The sequence below is a fragment of the Hordeum vulgare genome, chromosome 6H (assembly GCF_904849725.1).
Source record: "Hordeum vulgare subsp. vulgare chromosome 6H, MorexV3_pseudomolecules_assembly, whole genome shotgun sequence".
NCBI classification, from domain to species: Eukaryota; Viridiplantae; Streptophyta; class Magnoliopsida; order Poales; family Poaceae; genus Hordeum; species Hordeum vulgare.
The window spans coordinates 467,331,331-467,342,506 of NC_058523.1; the positions used below are offsets into that span (position 1 = coordinate 467,331,331).

At 46.1% G+C, this 11,176-nt stretch overlaps 1 protein-coding gene and 1 pseudogene across 1 annotated transcript; both read left to right on the plus strand.

Moving 5' to 3' along the window:
- The first annotated feature begins 1,563 nt into the window (after positions 1-1,563).
- Positions 1,564-2,879, plus strand: LOC123401575 (protein MIZU-KUSSEI 1-like). The gene is made up of 2 exons (XM_045095404.1): positions 1,564-2,260; positions 2,335-2,879. The coding sequence occupies exons 1-2, from the start codon at positions 1,720-1,722 to the stop codon at positions 2,643-2,645; spliced, it is 852 nt and encodes a 283-aa protein (XP_044951339.1). The 5' UTR covers positions 1,564-1,719; the 3' UTR covers positions 2,646-2,879.
- A 4,832-nt stretch (positions 2,880-7,711) lies between these two features.
- Positions 7,712-10,215, plus strand: LOC123401577 (annotated as a pseudogene).
- The last annotated feature ends 961 nt before the right edge of the window (positions 10,216-11,176 follow it).

Sequence of the window (11,176 nt, forward strand, 5' to 3'; positions counted from 1 at the left end):
ACCCTTTGAAGTGCTCCTCGTCTTTACGCCAATCTGGGCAGTGGCCGGCATGCAATAATACGGCGCCGTAGAGGTGGGTGCTTCTGGGGGACCGCCACCTGAGCCGGTGGCCATAGCCTGAGCTGCGTATGCATGCGGGAAGCAAAACGTCCGTAGTTGGCACGTACACGTGCAAGCAGCGGTTTTACTCACGCGCTAGTGGTGTCCTGGTAGCAGCTGCGCTACTTTGGTTGGCACGGTCGATCTACGGCGTGTCCCAACGGATAAAACTGTCTGATACCTCACGTCTTTTTTAAATTCCAGCTGAGCTCATCTAGTTTGCATGTACTCTCTTCATTCCATAATTTGAACTAAAACTACGAAAATAATTATGGAAGGAAAGGAGTAATGAAATTGCTTAAATTTTCTTTGCTTTCCATAAATATCATCCGCCTGTTTAATTATCCATTTAAAATGTTGACGGCTTCGCTAGCATTTTTTGTGGACTTTTTTTTAACACAAACGTAATCGTTTATATAAACAATGCATATACTCATCCACATGAACATACACATGCACATGCTATTCTTATGTACACATTTGAAAGATTGAGCCGACCAGGGGCGGACCCAAGATTAAATTTTAGAGGGGATAAAGATGGAGAATTTTTTTCTTTGCTAAGTGGGGGCAAATCACCATCTAGCTTGGCATATTTAAAGGGTGCCGAAAATTTAGTGGGGGCAGCTGCCCCCATGGCTTATACGCTGGATTCGGCCCTAAAGCCGACATGTCACCTTGAGATTTACGAAGTCACCGTAGGCGTCTCGTCATCGTCTCCTTTCATTAAATATGCATCGCTGAAAATCCTAAATAAATTCAAAAATAATACGAGCCCTGTAACTTAAATCCTAATGAGCTGAAGGTACCAATGTCCCTCTAAAAGCAACTTCAACCGGATGATTCATTTCGTCTGCCGTTAAATATTTGTATTTATCAAAAATCGGCTAACCGACCACGCGAATAAACATGGGTCGATCCGTAGGACGTGCGGCCGACCTAAATCATAGACCGGACGGATACAAAGCCGAAGGACGACTCACACGGACGAAAAACGGATAAAATCACCGTCCGTTTGGATCGACCTGCTTTAACCATCTAATTATAGGTTGATTCGATCTCTGTGGACGTTTAGCATGTCTGTTTTGATGGGATCGTATTGGAGGTGCACTACCGTCGCCCCATTTGGGTAAGGTGCACGAGTGTAGGCAGCAGCGATGATTACCAGGCCAGAAAGGAAAAAGGTGCCACGGAGAACTTTTACTGACGCCGAGCCCCGGTATCACGTCACCTATCGGCGTCAACCATGGAACGTCGACACACCCTGTGGCCTGTGCCCTCTCCCATCCGCCGTACCCGTACGTGCCCTGCCTGCCCGTTCGGTTGCTCGGCCGGCCGGTCGGTCCGTCAGGCGGCCGTGTTAATCTCATCGCGCCGGTCATTCAGTCTCCACCTCTCGTGCTGGTATTTACGCCGCGCCGGGCAGGGTGTTCCCAGCGCTCGCCGCTTTTGCCAAAAGCGTGCCTCCACCTGCACCTGCCAATTGCAAACCACCTTAAAGCAGGCGGCTTTGCCACTAAAACCCCATCAAATACTCCACCCAGCGGCCACGAATCATTATCGTCGCGCACGCACGGACGGGCGCGGCAAAGAAAGGCAGAGAGAGTGCCGGCGCTGCCCATCATGGCGCGAGCCTTTCGCGCGGCTTCCCCGCTGCCCCTCCCCTCTTCCAGCTCCAGGAGCGCCACCACCGCGAGCGGCGGCGGTGGCAGCGGCAGCTTCACTTGGCTGCTCAAGAAGCGCTCGAGCAAGGCGTCGCTGCGCAGCGGGCCGAGCGGCCGGGAAGCGGAGGACGAGGGGGACGAGGAGGAGGCGGGGGCAGCCGCTCTGTCCTCCGCGCACTCGTCTTCCATCGACGAGCAGTCCCAGTCCTCCTCGTCGTCGTCCAGGAAGAAGCGCGCGGACGCGCTGGCGCGGCTTCGGTCGGTGTTCCTGGCGGCGATCACGCACCGGCGCCGGCGCCGGCAGCTCGGGTCGTGCGTCACGGGCACCATATTCGGCCGGAGGAGGGGTCGCGTGCACGTGGCGCTGCAGACGGACCCGCGATCGGCGCCGGTGCTGCTGGTGGAGATGGCCGCCTACTCCACCGGCGCGCTCGTCAGGGAGATGTCCTCGGGCCTCGTGCGCCTCGCGCTAGAGTGCGAGAAGCCGCCGCTCAACGCAGGTACGTACGCCTGCCAACCACAGCGAGAGCAGCTCGAGCGCCAAAGCTACGGACTAACCCGCAGACACGTGCAGGGGAGAAGCGGCGGCCGCTGCTGGAGGAGCCGACGTGGCGCGCGTACTGCAACGGGCTCAAGTGCGGCTACGCGGTGCACCGCGAGTGCGGCGCCGACGAGTGGCGCGTGCTGGGCGCCGTGGAGCAGGTGTCCGTCGGCGCAGGCGTGCTCCCGGACGACGGTGCCGCCGGTGCCGGCGAGGGAGATCTGATGTACATGCGCGCCAAGTTCGAGCGGGTCGTCGGATCGAGGGACTCGGAGGCGTTCTACATGATGAACCCCGACGGCAGCGGAGGACCCGAGCTCAGCATCTACTTGCTCAGAGTCTGATGGCCGATCCACCAAAAAATTCTTCCTGTGTGGACTTTGTATACGTCCTTGTGCATGCAAATTTGGGGTTGTTTTTTATTCTCTTGAGTTCCATGTATTCTGGTGCACGACTTGTACAGTATGTAGTACGTACAATAGCATCATTGCTCACTCTAGTGTTTAATCAAACAAATTTGCTATTTCACATCTAGATATAATATACTTGGAGCAAGTCCAGCCGTTTGGGCCCCAGCACACCCGACGAATCCCTTTTGGCGTTTGCGTCGACGCTTTTTTCGTCCCGGGGCGAACGAGTTTACAGCCGCGTCCCAGATTTCGGCCCACGCATGCCAACTAATTCAAATTTATCTTTCCCGCTACCAAAAAGACGCCACTAGTTCAGCAATCATCACGTCATAAGTCGACGATCAGTATGCCATAGTTCGGCGATCAAACACACCCAATAGTACGGCGGTCAAAATGAAGGGGTAGTAGACATGAAACGAATCAAGCGGCCGGCTCAACATAGTGCGGCTCTTCTGCCACGAGACTGTCCGGTGTCGGGCTCGTCCTTGGCGTGGTTTCTGTGTTCGGGCTGGGCGTCGTCTTTGGTGTTGCCGTCGTGGTCACCGCCGTGGTCGCCACCAGGGGTTGGTGCGCCACCCTTAGGCCTATTTTTGTCCCTCTCCGGGTGGGTGGCCCCTCCCGGTGGAACCTCGGAACCCATTCGTCACTCCCGGTACTTTACGGGTAATGCTCAAAATCTTTCCGGAAGCCAAATGCACCCTTCCTATATATCAATCTTCGTCTCCGGACCATTCCGGAACTCCTCGTGACGTCCGGGATCTCATCCGAGACTCCGAACAACATTCGGTTACTATCATGGTTTTGTCACAACAGATGTCCTCGTGAAAGGACTTAGTGATGGAGCCATCACATCTTGGTGGCGACTCAAAGGGGTTAAGCGGAAGCGAGAGTCGGGTTTACCCAGGTTCAGCCCCTCTGATCGAGGTAATAGCCTACGTCCTGCTTTGTGTATATTGATGGTGGAATCGATTACAAAGGTGCGTATTTTGCTTGACCTAGCTCTCGATTGATTGTAACTTAAGTCTACCAACCCTAGAGACCCGCCTTTATATACAGGTCGAGACGCTAGGTTTACAAGAGTCCGGATCACGTTATGATTCGTGACCTGTCATATCTCTAAATCGCCTTGTGCCCTAAGCAAGGAAACTCCTGGCGACCTTCTCCTTATGGTCCATGAGTTGCCATCTTCGTGTCTTAGGCCACCACCAACTCTCATTGGTAAACGACCTTGCGCCTTCCGTTTCGTGGGTCAAGGCCCATATTGAGTATGAATGTTGAGCCGCCATCACCTTGACCCGGCTTTCCAGGGTGGTCATATGGTGGATAATATCCCCAACATTTACCAACATACATAATTCAACCATATCAAAACGTCAACGAACCTTAAGTGTGCAGACCCTGCGGGTTCGAGAACTTTGTAGACATGATCGAGACACTCTCCGGTCAATATCCAATACCGGGACCTGGATGTCCATATTGGATCCTACATATTCTATGAAGATCTTAATCGGTTGAACCTCTATGTCAAGGATTGAGTTAATCCCGTATAATATTCCCTTTGTCCTTCTGTATGTTACTTGCCCGAGATTCAATCGTCGGTATCTCTATACCTATTTGAATATCGTTACCGGCAAGTCTCTTTACTCGTTCCGTAATACAAAATCTTCTGGCTAACTCTTTAGTCACATTGCTTGCAAGGCTTGTTGTGACGTTGTATTACCGAGTGGGTCCCGAGATACCTCTCCGTCATATGGAGTGAAAAATCCCAGTCTTGATCCATGCTAACTCAATAGACACCTTCGGAGATACCTGTAGAGCACCTTTATAGTCACCTAGTTACATTGCGACATTTGACACACACAAGGTATTCTTCTGGTGTGAGTGAGTTACATGATCTGATGGTCATAGGAACATATACTTGACATGCAGAAAAACAGTAGCAATAAAACGACATGATCACATGCTACGTTCACAGTTTGGGTCTTGTCCATTACATCATTCTCCTAATGATGTGATCGCATGACAACACTTGTCTATGTCTAGAAAACCTTAACCATCTTTGATCAACAAGCTAGTCAACTAGAGACTTCTAGGGACAGTGTGTTGTCTATGTATCCACACACGTACTTGAGTTTCCATTCAATACAATTTTAGCATGGATAATAAACGATTATCTTGAACAAGGAAATATAATAATAACTATTTTATTATTACCTCTAGGGCATATTTCCAACATAACAGGGGAAACACACGGGCGTGTGCAGTTATCTTCCGGGGGAACCATTAGTCATTGGGGAACCGAGCTCCACCCCGGGGACGCCGCTCCTGATCCCCAAGCGCCACTAGGGCCATCACCCTCCGGTCACCAAAAGCCACCGACCCTTGTCGTCTCTCTCATTGAATGCAAAATGTAAGTTGTCCCTCTCCGAGCAACATTTGTAGCAAAAACATGGAAAGCAACTTGAGGGGGGGGGGGAGACGTGGCGCATGGTGGAGCTTTGGATGAGGAGGGATCTAAAGAGTCATGCGCCACCGACGCGAAACTCGGCGGGTCAACCAGGAAGAAACGTTTTCCAACAAAATAACCACACACAAAGAGAGGAAACAAGAAGCAAAAGAAAACCCAAATGATAACGCCCACACGTGTGGCATTTCAACACTTGGTCCAAACGCCCTAATCGTCCTTGGTTCTACATTGCACGAATCTTGGAGCAATCCGTCGAAATTTCAGTGCCACGTAGACGTAATGTGCCGTGTGGGGGTTAGAGAGCTCGCCCAAACGGCCTTGCACGAATCGCAGAGCGCGGTTGCTAGCTTCGCCGTGTGGGTGAACCGCTACTCACTCACACGGACACCATCTAGTCCATTAGCACACGGATGATCATGTTGTCGTGCGGGTGAACTCCTCTTCGCCCACACGACGCTCGCACGATGATAGATGGCAACTATAGTTGTGCATATATGGCAACTATAGTTGTGCATATATGGCAACTAGTTCAGCACACAAGGCAACTATGGTTGACCATACATGATAACTATGATTTGACCATACGTGGCAACTAGTTAATCACACATGACAACTATGGTTTGATCATATGTGGCAACTAGTTAATCACACATGGCAACTATGGTTGTCCATACATGGCAACTATGGTTGTCCATACATGACAACTATTGCTTGATCACACGTGACAACTAGTTAATCACACATGACAACTGTAGATGACCATACATGTCAACTATGTTTTAATCACACGTACCAACTACCGTTAATTAGACATGACAATTTTAGTTAACCAGAATGATAAGTGCCACACGTGTGGCATGAAGTAACACTGTCCTCACGTTTCTACAACTAAAATTTCCATCTGAGAAAAGAACGAAACCCCAAAAATGAAACTTGTCATCGAAACATAGAAGTTGTCATGCTTTACAACTAAAGTTGCCATCCTCGGATAACTAAAACTATCATCAAAAAATGTGAGGGCGGAATTGCTTCGTGCCACACTTGCGGGATGTGATGAGTAGTTGTTGTTGGTTCGGCGTGTGGAACGAAGTTGCTGTGCCCGGAAGTGTGGGAGATTTTAATGTTCGTTCATACAGAATCGTGTGGGCTATATCTGGTATGCCACAGTGGGTTGTGTGGTTGGGTGTTCATTATGCCATGTGTGTGGTGAATATCACAAAATCAACTTCTATTCACAAAGGAAAAAACAACGCGTTGGTTCGTGCTGGACGGGCCCGTCCCTTTTGCTTCGGGAGTCACTAGTTAGCGAGCGCTCCTTCGGGAGCTTCACAGCGAGCACTTTCATGCACCACCACTTGGCGCGTTCTCAATCGTCGCCACGTGTTGTGCTCTGTGAGCTTCCTGCAGATTTCGTTTTTTATTTTTTCACACGCGTCTTCGGCTTTTTATATTGTTTTTTTCCTTATTTGGTCTTTCTTAGTTTTTGATGATTTTTTTAAAATGTGTGCAAAAAACATGTTTTTTCTTCCGTAAGAAGCATGTTTTTTTCCGTGAGAGGCACGGTTTTTCTTTCATGAGAAGCACGATTTTTCCTTCACAAGAGGCATGGCCTTTTGAAAAAGGAAAAAGCGCATTTTCTATTTTTTTTCGTGTGAGGCACGGTTTTTCTTCCGTGAGAAGCACGATTTTGCTGTCACAAGAGGCACGGTCTTTCGGGAAAGGAAAAACATGTTTTCTATTTTTTGTGAGAGACATGGTTTTGCTTCCGCGAGAGGCACGGTTTTGCTTCCGTGAGAGGCACAACCGTGCCTCTCGGAAAGGGAAAAACGCGTTTTTTGTTTTTTTCGCGAGAGACACGGTTTTGCCTTCGTGAGATGCACACCCCTACCTTTCGGAAAGGAAAAAATAATGCGGTTTTTCAATGAGAGGCACGGTTTTGCTTTCGTGAGTGCCTCTCGGAAAGGAAAAAAACACGAAAAAACGTGTTTTCCGACTTTTTACCTATCACGAGAGGCACGGTTTTTTATCCGGTTTTTTCGTGGAAAAAAATGTTCATCAAAACGTGTCAACATGGGATCTAATTTTAAAGATCTCGACGTGAGAAATCTAATGGTGAAAACGGTTCGAGATTTGAACGCATTGTTTAGAATATAAAATGTTTTTAAAGATACGAATCTACGAAAAAAAAAACTTTCATATTACGACAAGTGATACGCTTTCAGTGTGCCACTTGCCGCAACCTAGAAAGATGAAAGTGATCTTTAAAAAATGTACTCCCTCTGTAAACTAATATAAAAGCATTTAAATTACTAAAATAATGTTTTAAATAATTTTATATTAGTTTACGGAGGGAGTAATTTCTAATTAGTGATTTTGTTTTGCCTCTGACTTTAGGAAACCGCGAATATGACGCCCCTGGACCCTGGCGCCTATGGGCCTGGAGCCTCTTCGGCGGGGAGAAGAAATCGCGACATGAGAAAGTTTGCAGTAGAGAGGCTTTAGGCCCACCCCACCCTCATTATATCTCAAACCTCTCTGATTTCGTTTTGCAAATCCATATCCTTGGTTCCCCTCTCCCCTCCTCCCTCGACATCTCACGACCCTGCCCCCAGCGCCGCCTACCGTCTTGGAGACTATGGAGGAGCAGGAGGACCGCATCAGCCTCCTCCCAGACTGCCTCGTAGGCACTATCGTTTCCATTCTTCCACCTAAAGCCGCTGCCCGCACCATGGTACTCTCGCACCGATGGCGACACATCTGGCCATCCCTGCCTCTAGATCTAAACTTGGACACCGATTCGGATGCTCGCTTTCTGGGCGCCACCGATTCCGATGCTCGCTTTCTGAGCGCCAAGTCTATTTTATCTATCCTCTCCTCGCACTGCGGTCCTATCCGCCGATTTTGTGTAACAACCTTGGCTGGAGTTGGCACCTGCACCTGGCTTCAAACCCTAGCGGAGCGGCGGATTGATGACACACTCGTTTTGCGGTTTGCGTCAGGCATGCAGCACCACCCTCTGCCCCGCAGCTTGCTCAGCAGCGCTGGGGTTGCTATACGACATCTGGATCTCCATTGCTGCCGCCTTGGCCTCCCCAATAACCCTTATTCTCCTGTGCAAACCTTGCAGCATGTTGAATATTTGTCCTTATCCGACGTGATCATCTCTGAGATGGCACTCCACCGCATGATCGAGGTCTGTCCTGTTCTGAGCGAGCTTCATCTCTCTATGATTGATGGACTTCACCGTATTTGCTTTCATTCATGCACCCTTACAACCATGTCCATAAGTAGGCCGTATGTTCCTCTAAGTGAGTTCTTTGTAAGTGGCACTCCTGCCATAAAAAGCATCATTTTTTCTTATGTTAATCTTTAGCGTATACCAACCTTTATAATCAATGTTGGTAATGGAAGATATCCAAAGCTTGGGCTTAAGCTGCCTAATATTGACTCGGCAAGCCTTGATACATTTTCTAGTAAGGTATGTATTAGCTTTTTGTTATATGAGTGTAGCTAGTTATTGATCAATTAGTCATAATTCAGTAATTTGCCAATTTACTACAGTTATTTGAAGTATCTATTTTTTGTTTTTTATGCAGGTATCATTACCTTATATAACCTCGCTTGTTATTGGTATGAAATTCATGAATGGCGAAGAGTTAAGGAAAACCATACATATCTTAAATTTATTCAAATATTTACAACATCTTGAGATCCTGGTAATAATATGTTCTGTTTTCTAATTGTTTTTTATTTATAAATTATAAATTAAATTTTATTATTTGTATTAGTTAGTGTTATTTGATTTTAAAATATTATATGTTGAAATTGTGTTTTAAATTTATTTATGTTTATTCTTTACATACATATTAACCTTAAAACTTGTAAATTATAAGTTTATATCACATTACAGTAAGCAATTATTAATTTCTTTCATCTTATATTTATATATGTAAAAGATTGATCCTACTATTTCTAATTATTTCAACATGCGTGCTTACACATCATCAAAATTGTTGTATTTGTTTGATCCATGCATGCGAATCCTCTACAATGGGGCATGCATTCCATCAGTATATTCCAAGTGTGTTTTAATTTTGAAGTCACATTGCATTTAATTGTGACATTCACAACTTTTCATGGTAAGATTATTTTTTTTCTTATGTATAAAATTCTAGTTTTAATCATAATGACCGAATTAGTATTATACAGAATATTTAGAAACTATATATCCAATTCCGCAGCAACATGAGGGTATCGTCAGTTTTATATACAAATATGACTCAATGTTTGGTGGTTAATGGAAGACACTCTCCTTTTGTTATCTATACGTTTATTATATGGTTGTCAACATATATGCCAATTATACAATTATTTGCGAAGTACTCCCTACGTTCCTAAGTATAAGTCTTTTTAGAGATTTCACTAGGGGACTACATACGGGATAAAATGAGTGAATCTACACTCTAAAGCATGTCTATATACAATGATATGTAGTTCCCTAGTTGAACCTCTAAAAAGACTTATATTTAGGAACAGAGGAAGTATTTATTTGTAATTTCAACGCATTTCTTCTTGCATAGAGTAGGGCTGACAATATGTTAACTCTGGTTATTCCAGTGCTTTTACTTCGGTTTAAATAGTGAAGTTGGTTATGGCGATTGGGAAATGGTGTATGAGACGGCCATTTGTCAAAATAAGCATTTGACGCATGTGCAACTTAGAGGATACAGTGCTACTGTCGGGGAGCTAGATTTTGCAAGGTGTCTTATAGTTAGAGCCCAATCTCTAAGGTCCATGGACATCAGCCATTCCGTTGATTTGACCCCAGAGGATATAAGCCGTCAAACTGAGTCAATATGCAGACTAGGGAAGGCCTCGCCCCTGGCTCAGCTTTTCTTTAGTAGAAGTGCTGACTCAGGTTACAAGCGAAGAAAAGAAGCTAGATTTCTTGATAGAGTAACCATGCTTTGATGAAGGCACATCCCCTTCGATCTGCACTTATATATTTCCCCTCCATGTGTCTTTGTATGAATGGGTTTCATCTGTGTTAAACGGATTCTTATGTAAGCGCAGTGAAGATGGTGTGAAAGAGAATTCAAAGTCATTTATCACAAAATTACTGAATTTAGATAATTGCCTTCCAGTTTTACTCGTGGTGAGTCCTAAACTTTTTTTTGTCTTGTGCTAAAATGGGCGTAGATGGTCTAATAATTGGCTTGATTTTCTCCAAATTATCCAGTATATCCCTGCTTCATGCGCGTCCCAGACACTTCATATTCTTAGTGTGCACAAACCCATGATTGTGAACATAATAAATCACGGAAGATAATTTTGTGTAACGATGTGATGTGCCTGCGAGGAAACTTCTGTGTTTTGTATAATGATGATGTGATGTGCCTACGAGGAATCTTCTGTGTCCGCTGTTACCTTTCTGGCGCCTCTTAACACTGATAATGGCGAACTTCATTTTCTTCTGCCTGCTCCTGTTAACACCGATAATGGCAAAAGTCATAGAAAATGAAATGACATGTCAGATTCTATAAATTTAAAAATAGTAAAAGAGACAGTCATAGAAAGTGAAATGGCCTGTAATGTCAGATCCTATGAATAGAAATATTAAAAGAGATGCTCTTCGGTTCGCATCATAGGAATTTTTCACTGATGTCAAACGAAACGGTCAGTACCGATGGTTCCAAGACTGTATCTACATCGGAGAAGACACAAGTTCAGAAGAAGGCAAAGAATGTGATGCTGTGAATGAACCTCAAATATGGCGACTCCCGGGTCGGGAGTTGACCAGACGCAATGAAAATCCTTAGCTACAATGGCCGTGGGTTCCAAAAACCCACGACTATCTGGGCTTTGCTGAAACTGATTAAACGGAGTAACCCGGACTTGATTTTTTTGTCGGAAACTCATCTCGAGGAGTGGCCTGCAGAATGCTTGCGCCCGTAAAGTAGGAATGGATTATAAAGAAGTGGTTGGCAGTGATGGGAAG

Excerpts from the sequence above, each read along its gene's own strand:
- LOC123401575 (XM_045095404.1), top strand. The coding sequence starts at position 1,720 with ATGGCGCGAGCCTTTCGCGCGGCTTCCCCGCTGCCCCTCCCCTCTTCC. Across the intron at positions 2,261-2,334 it reads GAAGCCGCCGCTCAACGCAG|GGGAGAAGCGGCGGCCGCTG; the intron begins GTACGTACGCCT and ends AGACACGTGCAG.